Below are 24642 nucleotides of genomic sequence, written 5' to 3' on the forward strand. Positions count from 1 at the left end.
AGTTTGAGAATGCACGATGAACGAGTATTTAAATGTGAGTCAAGTATGAGTCATTAAACATGTCTAAGTTTATTTGATTATGTTATGTGGTGGAACTAGAAATGTGTAGTGATGTCATGATATGGTGGATAAGCTTTCGGCAGAGTGGAGAGGGGGCTCACCTGCAATGTTAGCACTTCGTCGCTCAAGTCAAATTTTGAGTGAAAAGTAGTGCGGGAGTAAATCATGGTTAGAACATACCTCAAGTTTTTCGTGAGATCCCTTTTATACGAGGGATAATTAGAGATCTTCTTGCTTTTTAGAGTTGTATGTGGAGAACCGTTGGATGGAATCCAACGGCAAAGGATGATCTGCAGTGTGGATTGAATACAGGCTTGAAGGTCGCGAATGTATTGTATCTCCAGCATCTTTGGATTGATGACTGGGCCTTCCCGTTATTGAGCCTCTGAATTTCCTAGAACAATTGCCCCGAGGCTTGTTATAATGTAGTAACGGGTGTGGATTCTTGTTTTGCATGTTATTGGTCAAGGTATCTCTCTTAAAGAAGAACATGATTTTGATGGTGACAACTAGTCCTTAATGATAACAACTAAAGTTAAGCGTAAAGCGGTTAAAGATGCAAGCAAATCAAAAGGGTTTGATAAACTTGATTCTCTAATGATGGCACCTAAATGGAATATAATTCAAGTCTCATCTCAGAGTAAAGATCAAGCAAGTGTCTACAAGATTGGAAGTATATGACAAGTCTTGAAGTATATGAAAGCTCGCCCCGAAACGTCCGAGTGAATATACATTGTAAAAGCATAAGGGTTTTCTCGTAAAGTATACAACTAATCACACACACAAATAATTTTTCAAACTTATTTCTATCAAGAAAATAATTCTAAAAAGGCCTTGAAGACGTGCCATATGAGCTGGGAGCTGTAACAAAAGCTATGGGCAAAAATTTGTTCTTGCCAATCGATTGGCACGTATACTCAATCGATTGGGTTATTGTAAAAATGTGTCGTAAGAAATTAGAACAACATCTTAATGATAGGAAACAACTATATATCTTTTCTTGTCTTTTAAAACTTATTAATTAATTTTTTTAGGCTAACCAATCGATTAGAGCATTAGGCCAATTGATTGGCTCATAAATTTTGGCCACAAAAAAAATCCTTTTGAAGGTGTGAAAAACACTAGAAAGGGGAGTTTGAATAGGGTTTTTAAAACACAAATCTTTTTATAAAGACATTCCTCTTTCTTGAAACTACAAGTTCTTTACTATAGATAATAACAAAAATATGCAAGAAGGAAAGAACTCGATATTTTTATACTAGTTCACTTGAGAACTCTCAAGCTAATCCAATCCACCCTTCCGATGTGATTTTGCCTCTCTCAAGCGAGGACTTAATCCACTATAACCAAACCGATTACAATTGCACCGGGCAACTTCCGGTGACTAACGTTGCACAGATAACCCTGTGACTAATAACCTCCTGCATAGGCAACTCCTATGAATAACACCTGCACAGGTACCCCATTGACTAACAACCTCTAAGACTCTCTAGCCCTAGATTTCTTGAGACAATTGACCTTCACTCGATCTCTCAAGGAACGATCAAACAACCTTTGATCACAGGTTTGTTTACAATATAAGTGCTTCTACATAAGCAGGATGTAAACTTTCTTTTTCAAATCTAAGACTAAAAGAAAAATGAAGCTATTAACAATCTATACAGAGTGAGTGTTTTCGTTGAAGTTCCCTTAGCTTCTTCTTTGAGTCTTCAAGCCTTTTTATAGCCAATAGAGAAATATAATCGTTGGCGGGAAAATTCTGCATCTTGCAGAATGTTGGCGGCTTGCATTAGTGGTAAACAAGATAGTACGCAATGTCCGTCCTTTTCTTGGAGTAGAGCGAAACAATTGTCTGTATCTTGTACTTCCGTACTACAGTGTGTTGCACCCCAATTTTTGACCTCTGAGATCCCATCATTTTCTAAGTGTTATGATCATTATTGTTATACCCCAAAATTCGCTCGCGTTCTTTTTTTTCAAAAAAAGAAGCCAACAGACTTCTGTCTAAAAATTTGGAGTTTTATACAATCTCGGATTTTTATTTCATAAATATCCTGATTTTATGAATACTCAATTTTTAGAATTTTTTATACAGTATTTTGGTTCGCTGTTAAATTTATTCTTACATAAACGCCAAATACTGTTTATCACTTCATACACTGTTTATTTCAGATTTATTTTCAGATAAATAATGCTGACGCAGTTGGTACAGAATTAAAATTTGCAGGCACGGAGTCCGGGTTTCAGATTATACTGGTAACAATTAAATTATTATTGGTTTTATTTCCCACTAATTTTTATTTTTATACTATATTATTTTTTTTCAAAATCTCTTTCTTTCTTTTCAAATATCTTCCTTTCGTTTCAAATCTCTTTCTTTCAAATCAAATCCTAGCTTTATTCTATACCCCTTTTCTTTTCAAAACCTACCATACTTTTTTTCAAATCCTACTACTATTCATACGGTACCATTCCATTCCCAACGTCTCTATCTCTCTCTTTTCACTCTATAAATACTCCTCATTTTTTCCATAAATTCTCACATCAAATTTCACTCATCTCCCAAATTTCTCAAACTTCTATCTCATAATTATTTTCTCTTCTTCCCCGGCAAAAATGGCAAAGTGGATGGATACGTTTTTTCTTATGGTCATCACTGTTTTGGTGGTGATCATGTCCTTTTTCTGTCTGCATAGTCTTGAAAAATGTGGACCTGGGTTGCTTACACTCCCGTTCATCTATATGTTGTTATTTATAGCATGGATTTTTAATCGTCATTTTTAAAGTTTGTTGTATCTTTCGCTTTCAAATAGTGTACCGTTTATTTTATTTGTCGTACTGTTCATTATATTATGTAATATTTGTACTGTTAGTATTAAATGTTGTACTATCTGTCGTACGGTAGTTTAATTATCAAGATAATATTATGTGTGTTAAATATTTATTTTTCTGTGCATTAAATATTTTTTCAAGGTTATTATCGGTAATTTCGTTCGCGTACAGTATATTTTATTTATTTATTATGTTTGTGTTTTTCTAACAGCTCAGGTAAATAAATTTTTCACCATTAACACAACAAAAAACAAAAAGAAAAAATTAACTTTAACTGTTAAGTTTTCACTTTAACTGTTACGTTAATACCCGGACAGCTAGTTACCAGTCAAACCCGCTATCAGCGCAATTCTCCGTGTTTGTACCATCAGTTAAATCAATTTTTCGCACTTCAAATTTCCAATATTTTGTTATAGAATTCTTCTGATAATCACGTGATCAACAGAGACTAAACACTGCATAAAAATCAGGTACGCCTAACCGTCTCCTGCACAAACAGTCCCTAACTAGGGTTTTTGTTTTTTTTTTCAGGAGAACGAGTTTTTGAGACCTCAAATGGATTTCATGGATCTCCATATATCTCAAAGTACCACCAGGAAAATTTTCAAACTTCGATTCGCTCGGACGCACAGTCAACAGCTCAAACAATCAACAGACGACCAGTTTGACCAAAAAGTCAACAGACAGTCAAAAATGCAATTTTTTGTCAACATCCATATTTTGTCAAAAGATTCATCATGTGATCAATGGTTGATCATAATTCATCAAGAAAAGTTCAGAAATCGACAAAACTCAAAATTGCAAAATTAGAGTTTTTTACCTAAAAGTCAACTGAACTTTGACCGACCATAACTCTCTCATAATTTATCAGAAAAATTCCAACCAAAACTCATTCTCAAGGAAATTCAATTCTCTACAACTTTGATGTTGGGACCAAGGTCAAGAAATGCTTCGGCCTAAGAGATATAAGCCAAAACATTACAGGTCATTTTCAAAGTCAACAAAAAGCAGTTTTTTGTCAAAGGCCATATCATCAAAATAACTTCTCCAAATGCAAAAACGCTTCCAAAGTGGCTTGTAGAAGACATCTTGGGCTTTCCAAAAAGTAAAAGAACACTTTCATAGGATCAAAATTGAGGGAGATATGCCTTGATGAAGTTGACCTTTTTTTGGAAAAATGCATGAAACAAGTAATGACCAAAATTTGATATTTTTTCAAAAAGGCCAATTCTTTTGTGGTTCAATCTTGATTCTCATATGTTTAAAGATATTCACAACAAATCCATGATTCATGACATTTTTATTTCATTTTAATTAAATTTTATTCATTTAAAGTTTAATTAAAGTGAGATAATTCAAAGATATTATCAAAGATGCTTATGGTTGCCAATCAAGACCAATTCAAGATGCTTAAAGATATTATTGCAAGATTGAAGAGAATAATACTTGAGTGATTAAATTATGGTTAAGTTTTTTAACCTAGCATAAAAGAATATTCCATTCTTTTTCCACAAAATCAATCATGACAATTTCCACTTGCAAGGCTTTATGATCATATCTCTTTGCCTATAAATAGAGCTTCATTTTCTTCATTCAAGGGGAGAAAAAAAAAGGGGGAGGAACACAAAGAACAACAACAATCACCACAAAGTCATAGCTTAAGTTTATATTTTTTGCAAAAGTTTCAAGAAACTTGTAAAAATCAAGGCTCATTCAAATAGTCACTTTCAATCAATTTCAATCACTCTATTCCACTCTTGGGACATCATAGAGTAAGTACAATGTAATTTTTAATATGTAGTAGTGTTAGGAGTTCATGAATTAAAAACTCCATATTTATGCATATTTCAATTTCTCAAAAAAATGTTTTAATTTTAGTTTTAAGTTGATAAAATGTTTATTTAATTTTTAACATAAAAATATTTTATTTCTTTTCATAATTAATTTATTTTGCTTAATTAATTAGTAATTATGTAAATATTGCTTTTTTTAATTATTTTCAACCAATCAAAAAACTCCAAATATATTTTCCTTTTAGATTTAGGTTTATATTTTTTATAATTTAATTTTTGACATATAAAATAATATTTTTCTTGTTAAGTTTAATTATTTGTATAATTATTTGTTTAATTAGCTTGTTAATTAACTTAAAATCAATTCCAAAAAAATCACAAAAAGAATGAATTAAGTTTAATTTGTTTTATATTTATTTTTGTATATTATTTGATATTATTTCTTATCTTTTTCCTTTGTCCCGAATCAGAATAAAAGATCAAATATGGCAGAGATTGTATGCAGTTGATTTAAGACTTTTGGAAATTTATCGTGTAGTCGCTATGATTCTATCATGCTTCTGATAAATTTTTATTAACTTTAAATCCGAGATCATCATTCACTCACCATCGATCTTCACTAACATCGTGGATATACTTGACTAGCTTCAAGATGATTCGCGTGCTAACATACTAACAATTAACTTTAAATTCCACATTTTATTATATTGTTCTTTATATTTCTTGCTTTATACTTTATTTTATCATTCATCATATTTACGTTTATGTTATTTTCTCTTTGTCCATTTGGACATATTATTTATATTTCTGCTATTTTTTTTCTTTGTCCATTTGGACATATTATTTATATTTCTGCTATTTTTTCTTTGTCCATTTGGACATATTATTTATATTTCTGCTATTTTTTCTTTGTCCATTTGGACATATTATTTATATTTCTGCTATTTTTTCTTTTTCCATTTGGACGTATTATTTATGTTTCCGCTATTTTTCTTTGTCCATTTGGACATATTATTTATGTTTATGCTATTTTCTCTTTGTCCATTTGGACATATTATTTATGTTTCCGCTATTTTTTCTTTGTCCATTTGGACATATTATTTATGTTTCCGCTATTTTCTCTTTGTCCATTTGGACATATTATTTATGCTTCCGCTATTTTTTCTTTGTCCATTTGGACGCATTGTTTATGTTTCCGTCATCTTCCTTTTGTCCACTTGGACCATATTTTTACCTTTGAGCTAAAACATTAATAATCAAGATAAAACTAAAAAAAAGCACTTTGCACACTTGCACCTCTATGGTTTTCCCTCTTATTACTTTTTTTTTTAATCATACCATCATTTAAGAAAAGTATTAAATGCATAGGAAAGATCTTATAAATTGAGAGTAAGTAACTCCTAATTGCTTGCTCAAACACTTTCATTTTCAAACAACGTATTTTCAAAACTTCTTATCTATTTTCAAAACTTTCATCTGGTATTTGAAGGGCATTATTCCCGGTGAAACTCTTCAGAGACCTATGTGACCTATTGTCCATCTTCACTTCTTCTATTTTCAAATCAATAAAGCATTTAAACAAAAGTGAGCTAAGCAATTAAGAGCCCATGGATAACCATGGATACAAAGGGTGCTTAAAACCTTCCCTTTGTATAACCAACCCCCCGAACCCAAAATCTGTCAAAAGGTCTTTTTTCTGTTCTTTTATGCCTTTCCTAAATATTGGACAAAATAAAAGTCAGTGGCGACTCTTGCAAAAATATAAAAATCAAAAAAAGAGAGAGCAAGGAGTCAGTTCGCAAAAAAAAAACCGAGTTTACACAGTGTAACTTTAACTTTTTCTTCTTGAACTTCAGAGGCTCTCAGCATGAGTTGGAAGAAAAAGAGTGAACATTGAATTCTTCAGAGTGGTGACTTCAGATACTTCTGCTTTTGAAGTCGCTGCTACTGTTCATCAGAACTTTGTAGCGCGGAAACATAACCAGATGGCTTCTGATATTTTGGCCACGCCTTCTCATCAGAATCAAACTGGTTTGTTAAGTACTCAACAATAACAAACTTAGCATAACAATAACAAAAAAATTCATACATATTGTTATCATCAAAACTCAGAGACGTATTGCAGAACTAAATCTTGTTCTAACACCTTTCGTGTGCCAACTTCTAGCCTATAAATAGAGGTCTCTTTCCAAATATTTATACATCCATAAACCTGAGATTTCACTCCTCACTCCTCACTACCTTTCTAAAATATTTTATGTTTACTTTCTCTCACTAAAATTTAGCTGTTGCGCTTTAGAGAAAGTCATTTTGCAAGAGAGATAGTTGTACTTCTGGAAGGGTAGATTTATAAGTTCACCAAGGAAGTCTTTTTTTAACTTGGTTTAACAATTCATCCATTTAGGTATTATTTATTTGGGTTCAAATCTAAACCTGTGAAAAGCCTGGTTTTCAGGATTTAGTTTTTACGTCACCTGGTTCGGTTCGAAGCCTCTGCCCGTTTAAAAGCTTTCATAGGTTCTAGATTAGTCAGGTGTTAAAATCTTATAGGTTATTGGTTAGCACTCTATAAAACCATGGTTTGGTTCAAGCTCAACCCAATGTTAAAATCTTGCTAAAGTTGGAGATCAGCCCGGTATAAAATCTCCTAGGTTCATGAGCTTAGCCTGGTGTAAAAAGCTCTCCCAGTTTCAAGATCAGACTGTGCAAGATATTCGTTTCAAGCTTGAAGACTAACTTCTTTGAGTTTATTGTGAAAATAATACTAACCCCTTCAATTCTATTAGATCCATGGATTTATGATTGGCATAAATTTCGCTAAAACATGGTTCTTAACAGATGTTGAGCAAAGATGTTGTAACATCTTGACCATTTGCCATGACAGGGTCTGTTGTCATGTGTTTCAGACAAATGTTGTAACATGCTATATCAGAACATCATGACAGTACAACTGATTTAAATCCTTGAAGATTTAATTGATAAATATGAGATTTTCAAAGATTATAGTGCTCATACAGGCGCAACCAATCAAGGTTATTTTAGGAACAATGCATATTTGATTTGGTTTCATAAAAAAGGATCTTGGACACTTTTTAGGAAATCTTGAAGATTTATTCTTATTTTTGTGTGAAGATCTTGCAGCTTATTTGAAAAGGAGAAGATTGGATTTGATGTAAGAGTCCAAGTCCATACTGCAAGAGTCTATAAATAAGGACTTGCTAAACCAAAAATAGCAAGTATTCATAAAAAAAAAAATTGTCGGTGCAAAATAAGGGTTTAGGGTTTTAGGAGTCTTTTAAGGTTTTTGTGTTTTCTGTGTATTTCACTCGTGTATCTTCTGATACATTGAGGTAGACTGATTGTTACTTGATTGTTTATCAAGTGATTGTTCTCACTCATGAGCTTTTAAGCAAAGAGTTGAGTATTGTTCTTAGTTGAAGATTTTAGGCAAAACTAAGTATTGTTTATTGGAAGTGTAATATTCTATTTGGTTGTTTTAATATAGTCACTGGGTTGTAACTGGTTTTTATCACTTACATGATTGTGGGAAGTGGGAGGGGGTTCTCATATCTAGGAGGTTCCTCGGTAGAAATTTCATAGAAGTAATGATTATTTGATAAGTTGTAAACTGAGATTGGTTAAGCTTTGAACTAATACTATTATAGTGGATTTCCATCCTGGCATGGTAGTCCCAGAGCAGGTGAGTTGCACCGAACTGGGTTAACAATTGATTGTGTCTTTTACCTTCATAATTTCTATCTATCTTGACATTGTGTTTCTGTGTTGAGACATCAATCTTGACATCTCTATTGCAAGTGCCGAAAATTCAAATTCATCGTTTGGAAAGAAAACACACCGCTTCTCTCCTTGTTTGGTGTTTGGTTGAAGGTTAGCAACAAACTTCATTTTCCTTGTATAATGGGGTTCGAGAGTTCAATCTACTAAAAACTCTTAAGTTTTATTGGATACTCTCAAGATTAAATCTTGGAGACAAGTATAAGTTTTTTTGACCGAACTTGTATAATTCCTCGTGTCTTCTCATTTCCTTTAACTTTTATTTTCCACAATTTAAATTTCCACTACTTATTTCTAAAACCTTTAAAAAATGCTTTTAAATTCATAAATTAATTCTAAAAGTTTTTCAAAATCAATTTTTTTAAACACACAATTCACCCCTTTCCCCTCTTACGTGTGAAGTCAAATGGGAAGCCTTCAAGAATATCGAGCTAGTGCCTCCTTGGGTTAGTATCCTCAACGATGATCCTTTGTTTGCAAAAGTGGAAAATATTCACACAATCGATTGAGTGACCTTAAAAATAAGCGCATTAAATGCTAGTTTAATCATTTTGACACTTTGCAGGGTTGTCCTTACACGTGACCCTAGGCTCCTATAGTAGGTGTAGATCTCCCCTCTAGGATGCTCAAGTGTACTCAAGTATTGTGGTACTTTTGAGGGAAATCTGACCATTTCTTTTCATAAGCCTATTTTCTTCCATTTTGGGTTGTTGAACTTTTTATCTCACTACACTATATAAATGTCATTTCACCTTTCATGGAAAATTTCCACTCTCTCGGAGATAATTTCCCTTGAATAAGACAAGAGGATATGTAACAAATAAGACAGGTGTATTGTTCCCCCTTCATGAATGCTTATTCTTCTTTATAGATTTTCGCCTTCCTTCAATGATTTTAAGTTCGACGTATTTAATCATTTATTAATCTCCTTTCACAATTACATTCAGTGAGTCGGGTCTACATCAAGGTATTCCAGTATTGGTATAAATATAATACTGGTATAAAGACCACACCACTGTTGTTATATCTCTTTAAAGCTCAACACAACTATGCTGACATAGCACGGGGCCAAGGTCTGATATCTCTCAAGCAAATTATCAAAATGTTCGAGGTATACTCAGATAGCATGAAACATTTCATAGATCGATACTTATTAGTTACTCCTATCAGTGAGGTGGCCCATTCCAACGTATGTACCATAGAACCTATGTCATCGTACCAATGTTTGGATAAGTTCTCTAAGTTTAGGCGGTATAGTCATTTCATGGTGTATTTTGGATCTTATGTTTATAAGATGGATGATCTGTCTCAAGAGGAGATTTACTTGAAAAGGAAATTTGTATCTTTTTTTAGGGTCAAGGATACAACGGTGGCATTGTCCCTTCGAACGTGGCGACGAGGAAACAAGGGAAACGATACATAGAAACACGCTTGTTACTAAACGCATACTCGAAAGAGGCTAGGAAAATCATTTTTGGTAAGAAATATGGGGGAATCCATTTTTATTGAATAGTATTTTGGTATTTTATTTTCTAACATGTCTATTATTGGTTTTCAGACAAAATGAAATGTTACAAACAATTCAATAAATAAAAAGTCTCTCTAGGTAATTCCTCTCACGGTGGGTTCTACCATTGCTCTAGCTACTAGGGAGTTCAGACTGCAGAGGCGTGTGATTCTCCCAATCTAGTTGTAATGGAATATGTTGTGTGCTCATAGTCTTTTGTGGCTAGGAGAGTCTGACCATTATTCCTAATCTTGAAGCGCCTTAAAAGGAAAGGTTGCTCGTCCTCCAGAGTCAGATGCTTGAGAAAAACTTGGGGGAACCTGGATCTAAGATAGGGGCTACGTTGAATCCATTGGCCCGACTCCTTGCTCTTTTCCTGCCCTAATTCCCGAATGGTCAGGGAATTTCGAGCTTCTATTTCTAAAGAGGATTACGCATACTTCTCGTGTATGGCTAAATTCGTTCACCATAAGGTGTTAGCATATATGACGTATCATACTTGTTAGAGGTTAGTTGTCTTGGTGTTTGGAGCAGCCGAGAAAAGAGAAGTCAACCTGTTGGACGATCTTTGAAAGGAAAAAAATAAATTCCCCAAGAATGCGTCAAAACTCTCATAATAGAGAGAGACGTCTAGAAGAGTTCCAAGCGACATCTATTTTACTTTCAAGGATAGGTTCATTGTAAAATGTTTAGAGTATTATGGAATAATTATCAAAAAGTTTCAACCAATCATACAAAAGTTGAAGAAGAATGAAATATTTATGGCTCTTGCACAGACACCATTGACCATGGATGAGGTTGCTTTCTAAGGCCAACAAGGCGCAAGAATCTTCTCTTAATAATTTAGAGGAGAAGGAGGCCTCTTTGAAAGAAGCTAGAAAAAGTTGGAAGAAAATCAAGGACGACTTTCGGGAGACGTGTCTTGAAAATATTTCCTTAGCTAAAGAGCATGTGAAGGCAGTGGAAGAGAGTTTCTCTTTTGTGCATATATATTTTGAGAATGCATTGCATGAGGTGGAATATTTTTATCACCAAGTGCATATTCCGCGAGAGATGAAATATGCACTTAAGATGAATGGGGAACCTGTCTCTATTATGGATGAGACAAATGGGTAGTCCATTGTTGATTTTTGTCTGTGGTGTATGTACCCGATGTAATCTCAATGAATAGGAAAACTTCATGGTACATGCTTAACCATGTATATTTTAATTTACCATTATTTTAATATCTTAGGGCATTCCTTTAAGTCCCGAGTTTGTTTCTATGGGAGGTAACTCGTTCTCTGAGGTCTTTCTTGAAGTTTAATTTGACATCAAAACTTGGCTCGGGGTCAATGTTCATAGCCCTTAATCGACAATTGACAGTCGGTTGCCTTTATTTGTGAGTTTGCATTGTGGGGTTTTATTTTTTTATCGTACGCCTGTGGAGTTTGTGATATAAACCCTGAGTTATTTGCAGTGGGGGTTTTATTCCTTTAATTGTGTGCATTTAGCATCGACAACATCCCGAACTTGTGGTTATATGTTATGATCATAATGAAAAGAGTTTAGTAATATTAATTTATTCTTACTAGGAGAAGGGCATTACATCCTTTTAACATGTACATTTTACATGAAGTAAGGGGAAATTTAACCAAGCGATCATCACTGTTGCTTATTGGCCACTGGGGAATTAGACGAGTGTGCCATAATCAACTTCAGCTCTCATTAGGAATCTTCCCCTATAGATTCCAAGTTAGATCATAACAGATAAGCCGGTGAGGGAGGCCACGTTGGTCTCCATCAATTTTCCCTTGCCCTCTTTTTGATCTTGCATTAAAGCCTTGCGTATCCTTCTTATCCCATATAAGTCAGTGCATATTGTCAGTGACTCATTATGGATGTTATGATACTTCACCTTTAAATGAACTAGGGTAGCCACTACGTCTAAGGTTGTTATGAATGGTCTTCCCGAAATACAATTATCAATGTTTGTGCGTGAAACCACCAGAAATTGCAAGTCTAGTATCTCTCCCTTCTCCCAAGGTGACCATCAACTCTATATACCGTAGGGGATACAGTTCTATTAAATTCTTGTTGATCGGACACCTCGTAGGATTACAACTTTTCCCTTTCAGCCCTAGAGTTTCAAAAATCTTTGCTAACATGATGTCACAAGAGCTTCTGGCGCCAATGAGGATCTTGGAGACATTAAAATTGGATATGGTAGCTATTATGACTAGAGGAAATATCTCATTCGATATCCTGACCAGAGGATATGTTTTTCTAGCTCCTAAGTCGAAGCCTTCCCCTCTTCTTTGCTAACAGTTATTAGCTCAATGATTTTCCTCTTCATCATCCCCATGGAGTGATTCGTTGCCCTCAAAAGACCACCAATAATGGATGCGGATGTATTAGCGCTTTCCTTTTCTGACTTCCTCTTCTTCAATGTTGTTGTCTTTTTTCCTGGCTCAAGTCACATCATTAATAGCTTTCTTGGGGGATAATTTCTCCCAGCGAGGGGAGAGTTTCTTCTTTGGAGAATCTTCTTGTCCCCTACGTTATCTCTTATCGTCCCAGCCACATTTCTGGTTACCATCCTGAGTGTACTCAGTAAGTCTCCCCTTTTAGTCAACTTCTTAATGGCGTCCATTAGATGGAAGCATTCATTGGTATTATGCGCATGACTTTTGTGGAAATGGCAATATTTAGGCTTCTTCTTTCTGGATGATTCTCTTACCGGGTAGGGATTCTTGATCCTGACTTCCTTAAACTCAGTTTTGGCACACTCTTTTTAGATTTTATACCTCTAAGTGTTCAATGAGGTGTAGGCGGTGCACCTGGATTGGGGTTCATAATCCTCATCTTTTTTGAGTGACTATTATCTCTTTTTGGTGCCCACTTGTATCCCGAGTTTCATACTCCTAGACCTATTTCCCATTCTCATGCCAATAGCTCTTCTTCGTAATTGATAATAAGGTTACGCCCTATTCAGCAAATCACTTAGATTACAGGCTCCTTCAAGCCCCGATTTTTCCCAGAACATGGAATCAGGCGTCAACCATTTATTAAACACAACACTTTAATATATCATCTATGCCCCCACTTCTACTTCCACTTTTGTAAAAAGATCAATATACTCACGTAGGGTTTCCTTCTTTTTTTGAGTAACCTGCTCAATGCAGCCATGATTGTAGGTTGCTGTTTTCGAGCAGTAAATTGGGCAGTGAAGGCGTACTTTAAATTCTTCCATTAATCTATACTCATATATAGAAGGGTCTTAAACTACATCATTGCATCTCTGGTCAATATTTGTGCGAAGATCTTGCACTTCATCGCCCTTTGAATGTGATAATAATTCAACCTGATATATGCATACCTAACATGTTTGTCTTGATCTCTAGTTTTGTCGTAACTCTACAACTTTTGAGGCTTGTCCAAAGACCTCAAGATTATGTTGTCGATGATGCATATGGGCAGCGAGTTTTTCTTTTGCTATGGAGTAGGAGCGTCTATGTCATATCTTTCCCCTTCCCCGAGAATGACGTGCCAATAAACGATGATAATGACGAACTTTGGGAAGAGTATGACTACCACTCCTTCCTTCAGAATAAAGTGAGGGAGTTCTATCTCCTCGATGTCGATTAAGAATTGGTGTCATCAGGAGTTCTCTATGTGGCGTAGCTATGGCAATGGGGACCAGTTATGATGTGACGATCTAATTTCCTCGGGAGGCTTCCTCCCTCACGTACACTATTCTCCCTTGCTAGAACGTATTAAAGAATTTCTTCAATTCTGAGTATTCTATCAGCCAGGAATTATAAGTTGTGTTGGTGTACTAGAGTGCGGACATTGTTTAGCAAGTTGGTGGCGCCTTGTTCTCCAAGATTCGCCTACAACAACTGACGACTTATGAGCATTTTTTGTCCAAGTAAAAGAGGTACTGAATGAGTTTGGTGTGATGGTTAAGCTTGGTGAGGCTATTGTGTGAATCTGAAGAACGAAAGATTTTGGAATGCTCTTTGACCAACTCTTTGAGGAGCGAAATCTTATTGCGTAGGGTCAGGTAGAGATGTCGCCATCATTTAACTGTCTTCCACCAGAGGAGGAGGAAGAAGCAGAGCTTTTGTGGCTGCAACATCAGCTTGTCGTTTAATGGGAGATCGAGTGACTTTGGATGTTATCATTCTTGATTAATATAATAATTTATCTATTAGAGGAGAAGATTAAAACTTCAGGAAGAAGATCATTGATCTAAGTCTTTGGTGGAGAAAATGTGGTTTTTTCGTGAAAATGTTGGTGAGATTGAATTTAATTACTTGAAATATTCTATTTTACCCTTATATATCAAGGGTGGTTGAAACTGTTCACGTATGATACAACATACTGTAAGGACAGTCGTCATATTTAATCAGAGGTGATTGATACGCTAGAGGGGGAGATTATTTGCTTCTAGTTAAAGCAAAAGTTTACCTACTTTATACATTTTTAACTCGAGGTTCGCTATTAGACCTTATGGTATATACTTTCAAAAGGTTTATAGAATTAGTTAAAGAGTTGGTCAAAGAGCATTCCAAAACCTTTCAAACTGTCCATAACAGGTTATATGCTAAAAAAAAAATTAAGTTGTGTGAAGAAATAAAAACAATCATTATTCATCGTAAACTTTAGTTTAGTTACAGCAAAGAAATTAAAAAACAAAATAAAATATTATTGAGCAGTAAACTTATGGTGTATACTGTATAAATTGAATAATTGTACACTGTAGTGTTATTATTTTTTAAGGGTGCCCATGCTAATGCTATATTTTAAAGGTTACGAGTTATGACCGTTAGAGTAAGATAGTGGATTTCCCCTTTCAACTATTTCATTTTAAGGAAGATGTTAACATGTACTCTTAAAGTATTTGTTAATATACTAAAAATAATAAAAAGTTGTATAGAAAAATTTACATTTCATTTCTCAAAATTAATTTTTTTTTTAAAACTAAGGATAAAAATAGAAAGTTGTGCTAGACAATCGATAGTCAACGTAAAACTTTGTCGAATCTCGATAATATAGATCAAATACATAATAGTGTGAATGCTAGGTTGTTGCCCAACACATTGCGTGGCTAGAGTATATTGTCAAATGAAAAAAAGGTCGTTGCATCGCTCTTTGGATGTAGTAACTAATAAGTAAGAGTTATTACATTTTTGTGAACGAGTATGGATGAAAAAGTTAGTTTACGAAAGTAGGATTCATTTTAGAAAATGGAATGTAGGCACGTTTATTAGATAATTTATGAAAATAATGAACATTATGGTTGAAGAAAGACCAATTTCCTGTGTCTACAAGAAACTTAGTAAACGGGTGAAAATGCGAAAGAATTAGATAGCTTAGAACTTAAACGTTAGTCCACCGACAAAGTTAGTTCAAAAAATTAAGTAAGCATTATTTACACAAGGAGTGGAATAATGATATTATAGATGTAAAAAAAGTAGGACATTTGATCATAGCCCTGAAATTTAGAGTGGAGTAAAGAGTCATGGTGGTAAATCAAAAGTGTTTAGCGTAAAGTTAGAGTGAAAAAAATATTTTAAAAAATGGACTAGGTGCAAAAATGCCAAAACGTGAGAAAAGTATAACAAAGCTAAGAAAAAGACTAAAAAGGCGGTGAGTGAAACAAAAACTCAAACTTTTGGCATATTATATCAATACTTAGGAATCAAGTAGGGAGACAAATCATTAAATTAGTTTAGTAATGGAAGAAAAAGAATGACAAAAGATTTGGATCAAGTGAAGTTTGTCAAAGGATAAATTGAAGATTTCTACAATTTACTTAATGAAGGATATGATATCTCACGAGACTCTAATAGGATTGACATTAGGAAGAGGATCAAAGTTATTATTACTATCGTCATATTAAAAAACATGAGGTAAAAGAAACAGTAAAAATGATGAGTAATAGTAAGGCAGTTGGATCAGACAACATACATAATGAAGTGTGAAAATTTTTTGGAGATTGAGGCATTGAATGGATCACCAAACCTTTAACAAAATTATAAAGTAAAAAAAATGTCTAATGAATGGAGAAGAAACATGTTAACTCCAACTTAAAAAAACAAGATGAATATACAAAATTGTGCAAATTATAGAGGAGATAAAGTTAAGAGGATCAAAATTGTATGAAGATAATAATCAATTTAATTTTATGTCTAAGAGGTTAATCATAGAAACTATCTATTTATTACGATGTGTGATGGAGCATTGTCAGATGTATCAACAAGATTTACACTCAATCTTCATGAACTTTGAGAAGGTGTATGATAGTGTGACTATAAAGATTTTGTGGAAAGTCATAGAGAAAAAAAAAGGTAAAGATTGCTTATATTCCAACTATCCAAATTATGTATGCAGGGGATGTCAACTAGTATGCAAACACAGGGAAGAAAGACCGACGAATTTTCCATAACAATAGGATATCACCAAGGTTCAATCCTAAACCTTTCACTTAACGAAATGAATTTCAATTTCGAGAATTATTGGGTATTCTCTTATTTTAAATTAATTCAAAGTTTAAATTTACTTTAATTAATTAAATATACTATATAATATTAAATGAATGACTGTTGAATACCGGAGTGTTTTTCCTGGTAAAGAAATATTTTCAGAAAATTTAAAAAAAAAGACTAAAATTTTAGATTAAATTTGATTTCTATGCTAAAACAATTCTATATAAGTGTTTTTTTCATGTCCAAATAAGCAAAACCTTTTGACCAATACAATGAGTTAGACTCACATGTAAATGTGAACAGAAGAAAAATCCCAGATGAATTCAAACCTAAATTTACGCATATCAACAATACCTTAGAGCAACCATTATTCATGGAACTTTAATTTATTTTCTCAAATTCGAAAAATAGGATAAATGTTGAGAGGAACAAAATCTGATCAAAAATGTGTCTGATAAATCCTAACTTAAGGTAACTAATGGAAGGAAAATGGTCCTTTGAAACAAGTTAGATTTTGTTTATTCTTTTCCTAAGACTCAAATTGTTTGCCTTCAAAGGTTTGTCCAAAGGTCCAATTCTTAGGAGCTACATTGTAAGATGTAATGGTTACACCATCACTACTAGTGACCTCAAATGAAAGAGGTTGATTTTGTAGCAATGCATTTACATGCCAATTTTGACCCCAATTCCTACCCATAGGAATCCAACCAGTCTTTGAACCCTTAACTTTTACACCAACAATGTCACCTATGCCAGCCACATTACTTATCAGCACTGAATTGAATATGCCAGAACCTGTAATTGTAAACCGCATTCTCCCTTCCCTTGTGCACTTTGTCCTGCTCCAAAATACAGATTAATAAACATAACATCCAAAGAAATACCAACATAAAGAATGGAATTGAATATTAACTTTTTTTATAACACTACTTATAGTGAGTTTTTGGCGGCTATGTTAGAGCTCTTTAAAAAAAATGGTTGAAGTAATTTTTAGTGTGATTCTAAATTTGTTATTGATGTTTTTTCATGTTGACTTAGTTTCTTGAAATCTCAAAATAAAGTAAAAAAAATTATTTTTATTGGTTTCTACAAACAGTACTCCAAAAGACCTTGATGACGCCATTCAAGCAATAAACCAGCCACACCATTATCGATTAAAATTGATCGTTCTTTCACATTTTCCAAAGAAACGATGTCAGAAATCTTTGGATAATTGGGTGTTGATATTGAGGGGGATCAAAACCATAAAAGGCTTGTTTGAATTGGCGGTGGACAAAATTGATTCTGAGAAAATTGAGTTTGGTATAATTGATTTTAAAAGAATTGAGTTTAGAAAAATTGAATTATGTTTGGATACAATGATACAGAAGTGATTGTAATCAATTAATGTTGTTTGTATAGTTTTAACAAAATTGATTTTGAATTAATTCTAATACAAATAAAAAAGGAAAGAAGTAATTGATGAAAATTAAAGAGGGTAAAGAAGGAAAATTTAAAAGAGTTATATTAAATAATATATAATAGATGTAGAATTGTTTCTACTAAACTCAAAAGCTAGGAATTGTAGCTTCTACTAGAATTGCTTTTGGAGGAGGAGAATTGATTTTGGAAAAGTATTCAAACAAAAAAAAAACAATTTTCAAGTTGAAGTGAACTAGAAGTGCTTTTGAGACTTGTAGAAGCCAATCCAAACATGCACAAAGTGTGCCAGAGACGTCTGCACGGTGTTGATGAAGAGGAGGAAAAGACGGGGATAACAAAGATTCTCACTGACGGCGCCACTGATCTGGAGGTGATCAGAATCAGAAAGTGGGCCAGAGACGTCTGCACGTTGTTGATGAAGAGGAGAGGGTGGACCTGCAAGGCACTCTGACGAGCAAGTAGGAGCACAGATACGTTTTAGTGTTTCAAGTGGTTTAAAATTGTGTTACCTAACCCTCTCAAATGAGAGGATTTTTATTTTATCCCACAGCGCTTGGCCATTGGTCCACGTTTTGGGTTGGATCGTGGATCTAATCCCAAAACGCGTGACTGCCAGGATTCTAGAAGTATGTTTAGGAATTCTGGGAGGTTACCCGGAACTAGTCGTTGGTCGGGAAGAGAGGTATCTCTGGTTGACAAAGATGTCCAGCGAGCAGGGGCTGTCTGTCCTTGTCTGAAGAGCAGAGTGGCTGCCTTGCCGTAGGTGCAGGGGCAAGCTAGGTCGAGCGTAGTGATGATGTGCTGTCCTCGGACTAAATGGAGGTGTGTCTCCGACAGAGGGGCAGGAGAGATGACGTTCTTACTACCCTTAGGTGATTGGACCAAGGTTATTGGATCGCCCTGAGAGTAGATATGGATTTGGCCACCACCAGTCGTGGGGCTAGTCCAAAACAGCTGTGCAATTGAGTTGTTTAATTAGTAAACATTTCCACAATAAAGCACGATCTTTACTTGTCAATTGGATTAAAAAAATTATAAATAATAAAATGTTAGAGTATAATGTGGTGTTTAGTGGGACCTATTTTAAAGTTAAAGTGGTATGGGTATTTGAAAATTTTAGTTGAGTTGTTTAAATAATTGGCAAGAGTGTAATATTATAAAAAATTAAATGGGTCCATTTAAAGAACCCTAATGAGTTTAACGGATGTGTGTGTTCTTAATGAGTTCATCCTCACCCATAAGCACAATCTTAAAACAACCGTGCCAAATCTGCATCACTCATTACTCAATAATTTTCCATCAGCATCTTATTTAGAAAACAGAGTTCCAACAGGTATATTTTCATCACCATTGAACACTCTAGCTCTGAAAATATTGTCACTAGTACCTAATTTTCACTATACATATATCATTCACCATTGAGACAACATGGATATGTTTCGGAATATCAAGTTACCATCAGATGCAATCCTTAATTGTTTCATATCATAATTGAACCCAGAAATTCGAAATGAAGTTGTCAGTAAACACTCTTACTCTATTTCACAAGTTGTGGAAATAGCCAAATTAATTGATACTAAGTTGAAGGATTCTAAACCTAAGTTAACTAGATCTTATAATCTGACCTCAAGCTCCTCTATCTCTCAAAACCACAATCCAAGACCAACATATCCTTCCTCAACAACTACAATATAAGACGCATTACTTTTGCCCGAGCGGAGAGCTCAAAACTTATGTTTTAATTATGATGAAAATTTTGTTCCAGCTTACAAATGTGCAACAGAAAATTTTCTCTTACTAATGATAGAGGAAATCCAAGAGACACATGAGATCTCTGGTGCAGTTGATAATGAGATAGAAACTAAAGAAACATATTTTCAACTATCACCACAAATGTCATAGGAAAAATTTTCCCTAAAACTTAAAGGTTACTTGATGTCATATGTATTCCTTTGTCTTAATTGACACACAATATTCTCCTAATTCTCAAAAGCCCACACCCAATTTTTCTGTGTCATGGTGGACAATGGTTCTCACTTATAGGGTTCGGAGCATTTCCCTCACGTCCTATTAAAGGGAAATCACGATTAAAATATGCAGCGGAAAACATAAATTTCTCTTTAATTGATCCTTACGAATGAGCATGATCAGTGATAAAATGATTATCTCTTGTGACGATTAACCATTGATGCAAAATTGGGAACGATCACGAGCGTTGAACGAACAAACTCATTGTACCTTACAGTATACTATATTTCACTTGGTATATCATATAATGTTTTCTCAATTGTTTTGGATAGAACATAGTTAAACGTGTAAGCAACTATTAATTAAGTATGTTCTCAAAAAGAGTTTTGAAGATCACTGTGACTCATCATGGATCAAACCATGTCTAATAAAGTTGGGTTTCTTCTCTCGGATACTCCACTTCATTGTGGTGTTTTAAGAGGAGTAAGTTTAGATGGTCATCAAATTTTATGCTTAAATATTCACCACCTCTTAATCTGATTGAAGAAATTTAATATTCTTGCTTAGTTGGTTTGTACTTCATTTTTTAATTCTTTGAACTTTTCAAAGGATTCGGATTTTTGTTTCATTAAATACTCATAACCATATCTATTGTAACCACGAGTAAGTGTGATAAAGTATTAAAAACCTCATGAATTGTGTGTTTAGTAGTCTACATACATCGGCATGTATGAGGGCCAAAAGATCACTAGCTCTTTCATCTTTATTGTGAATGAGAACTTTGTCATCTTCTCAAGTAAATAAGATTTGCATATTTCATATGATTTATAAAAAGAGTTTAAAAGTCCATTTTTATGGAGTTTGGAAATGTATTCTCATTTATATGGCCTAAGCGACAATATCAAAGATAACTTAGGTAAGTGAGATTTAATTCATTAGATTTCATTATTTTAATATGTTATAAATTGACATTTCAAAATCAATGACATATAATTCATTGTTCATTTGTGCAATAACATAGAATATATTATTTAAATAAATACAACAACAATTAATCATTATTATAAATAAAAAATCAAACTTGTCCAGAGAAGAAACAAAAATAATATTTTTGCTAATTGCAAGTACAAAATAGCAATTCTCTAGCTGAGTTAATAAACCACTAGATAAAATGAATACATATGTTCCCATGCCTAAGGCAGCAACCTTTGCTCCATTGCCAACTCATAGATAAACTTAACCTTTTGTCAATTCTCCACTCTTTTTTAACCCAACACATTACTACATATGTGAGAACCAAATCGAGTATTCAACCTGATGTAGAAGTAACAAATTTATTTCTACAATCAAAATACTTGAACTTGAAGTCTCTACCCTATTCTTTTTATTTTCCAAGTACTATTGACGATTTCTCTTCCAATGTTCAGACTTACCTTAGTAGAAGCAATTGTCATCCTTACTTATAACCTAGCTAGGCTTCAAATATCGAGTAGTATATTTGAGTTTTACAACTTCCTTGTTTTTCCTTTTAGTATCTTGCTTCTTTTTATTATAAACCATGAGAATGATCTTCCCTTTTGATTTTCTGCTTTACTCCGTAGTTTTCAACATGTCTAGCATTTCTGGTAGAGTTTTGTCCATACCATTCATAATGAAATTTATGACAAACTGATAGATTGACGATTGGTCTCTGTGGTTCGAAAATCTTATATATTACTTCGATAGGCTGTGCACTTGCAGTTCTATATTTAGGCTATACGTAACGGACCCATCAAGTTTTTGGCGCAGTTGCCGGGGACCAACTTCGCCAAATTTCGTACCCTGTTGTTATCTCGTTTACACTAAGGCTATTCTAGCCTGGAGATGCGTATAAATCGTAGCACCGGTAACCTATTAAACCCTTTAGTGGAACCCGAACGTTACGCCAGAGCACGTCTGTTTATCCTTAAATTAAGGAAAGCTATGGCCGAAGACCGTAACCAAAGACCGCTTAAAGAGTTTACTTAACCATCTAATGAGGAGCCTAGTTCTAGTATAGCAAACAGACGTGCTCTTTAAGCCGTCTGTTTAAGTAAACTATTTAAGCGGTCTTTGGTTACGGTCTTCGGCCATAGCTTTCCTTAATTAAGGATAAACAGATGTACTCTGGCATAACGTTCGGGTTCCATTAAAGGGTTTAATAGGTTACCGGTGCTACGATTTCTACGCATCTACCGGCTAGAATAGCCTTAGTGTAAACGGGATAATAATAGGGTACGAAATTTGGCAAAGTTGCTCCCCGGCAACGGCGCCAAATACTTGATGGGTCTGTTACGTATAGCCTAAATATAGAACTGCAAGTGCACAGTCTATCGAAGTAATATATAAAATTATCGAACCACAGAGACCAATCGTCAATCTATCAACTCCGAAATTTTAATATGAATGATATGGAAAAAAATCGATCAGAGCTGCTAGGCATGTCGACAACTGCTGGGCAGAATTTGAAATCAAAAGGGAAAATTGTTCTCGTGGAAAACAAAAGACCCAACAAGTAGGATAGTAAAGGAAATGCGAGGAATTTGTCAGGCTCAAACCTACTGGTCGTTCTTTGAAGTATAACAAAGGTATAGCTAAGTAGAGCACTTGTCTCTACTACGTTAGACCGAACATTATAAGAGAATTTGCTCAAAGTACCTGGAAGATAAAAAGAATATAGTAGAGACTTAAATTTTGGTATTTTTGTCATAAAAGTAAATTTATCTACTTTTGTATCATATGTATTTGATATTGGATGTGGTTCTCACATTTGTAGAAATGTGCATAGGCTAAAAAGGTACATAAAATGGGTAAAAGGCGAAGTTGATCTAGAGTAGAAATAGAGCCGATGTTGTTGCTTTAGCCGTAGGAACTTATGTAATGACTTTATTTAGTGATTTATTAATTCAGTTAGATAACTACTGTTATGTACTTACAATTAACAGAAATATCATTTTTGTTTCTTGTTTACACAAATTTGATTTTTTTTATTTATAATAAAGAATAATTGTTACTCTATCTATTTAAATAACATGTTCTATGTTACTACACAAATGGACAATAGATTTTATGTCCAAAAGTGTTTTACAAGAACAGTTTTTAAATATTATCATTGTTTTATTTATTTCTCTTTGTTCATCCTACCTCATATTTATGATAGATTTTGAATGTGACAGATGTAATTTGCCTTTTTTTGAAAAGTAGATTTACTTTTTAATTATTCTATCAATACATGTATTTTAATAATTAATAAGATGGTTTCATACAATAAAAATTGCAACACTAGTTATTATTTATTTGTCATGTAATATTGCAATTGCAACAAATACTAGTGACACATATTCATTCATAATTTGCATGCTCTAGAAAGAAAAACTAATAGAGTGAAAGATTAAGAATAGAGTAAAAGTACCTGCGATACTCCACGGGCATGCTACCCCCTTTCCAAATCGCAATCTTCTCAAATGCTTCAACCGGAATCACGAAATGCTGCTTGGGAGGGTTACAATGTCCACCGTTACTCTCCGCGTCAAAACCGTAGTTCGGAGCACAGAAATTAGTAGCGGTGACAACAATAGACCTGCCGGAGACGCACCACCGCCGGTCGAAGGGAACATCCTCCTCAAAACAGCGAAGCTCATAACATGCGCCACAGATCTGGCCGTGTTGAAAGAGAGTTTCGCTAAGAGAAGCTGCGGTGATGCCGTAACCGTCTCTGAGAGCGTCGCCGTAGCCGCATGCGCCGTCGACTGCGTCTCTGGTGTCATCGGAGGAGGAGGAGTATGTGGCGTGGGCGGAGAGCCATTCCGCGGCGGGAGGAGAGGGAGGTTTGTTAGGGGATTCGGAGAATGGTGCGGCTGGAGGTGAAGGAGAAGAGTAATGAGAGGTAGTGGGTGAAGTGAATAGAATAATTAGTTGAAGGGTAATAATGTAAATAGAGATTAATACTCCAAGTGACATTTGCCTTTGGAAGTTGAGACTGGAGAATGATGAAAAATGAGATGCCAAAAATCACAATCTTGAATGGTTGTGCATTATCATCTTCACACAAACATCACATTTTTTAAAATTTCTTACAATTTTTTATCATCTGTGTTTTGAAGTGCTGACTGACACTTCTGTCATTTTATTAGTACAATCTTTATTGCTGGAGAATTGTTTTAATTTTTAAACAAATAAAATAAGTTTTTTTTCTATTTTTTAAAAAATATCGTTGCAAGTTTGCTGTTTTTCTTCACGAGTAAATTTGGATACCGATTTTTTCGCTGCGTCTTGTCCCATTAAAATCAAAGGACGATAACGACTCTTTGGACCGCTTATATTGAATGCTCCTGCTGCCCTCTGTTCTATTTTAGTTACGGCTGACAGCTAGCATATAGCAGCAATGTTTTTGGTGTTTATTTAATCTAATCCAAGTTTATTTTGACAAAGAAAAAAGGACGCCGACCTCATTTGTAACTCGGTGTATAAGTACCTAAATGGATATTTATGAGGACGGATAATTAGTGGGTTTTAAAATATCTGTAATATTTATCGATATTCATGGATAATATTTTTTTTCTAAAATTATATTTTGAAGAAAAAAAAATGTTCAATTTCTTTTAAAGACACAAAAGTTATTATCATAAGACCAATACAATTTACTCTTACTTTACCAACAAAACTTAGCCACATTAATTTTCTTAATCGCAAGTTTAATTTCCTTCTTTAAATGATTTAAACTAATGATATTTTAAAAAAAATTATAATTTATTAACGGATACGGATATCCGTA

The 24642-nt window shown here is 34.1% G+C and overlaps 1 protein-coding gene across 1 annotated transcript; it reads right to left on the reverse strand.

The window, feature by feature from the left end:
* Nucleotides 1–16836: 16836 nt before the first annotated feature.
* On the reverse strand, nt 16837–23964 carry LOC131662097 (expansin-A13-like). The gene is made up of 2 exons (XM_058931789.1): nt 23281–23964; nt 16837–17299 (listed from the first exon to the last, which is right to left on the reverse strand). The coding sequence occupies exons 1-2, from the start codon at nt 23826–23828 to the stop codon at nt 16990–16992; spliced, it is 858 nt and encodes a 285-aa protein (XP_058787772.1). The 5' UTR covers nt 23829–23964; the 3' UTR covers nt 16837–16989.
* Between the last annotated feature and the right edge of the window lie 678 nt (nt 23965–24642).

This window comes from Vicia villosa, linkage group LG3 (assembly GCF_029867415.1).
Source record: "Vicia villosa cultivar HV-30 ecotype Madison, WI linkage group LG3, Vvil1.0, whole genome shotgun sequence".
Classification (NCBI taxonomy): Eukaryota; Viridiplantae; Streptophyta; class Magnoliopsida; order Fabales; family Fabaceae; genus Vicia; species Vicia villosa.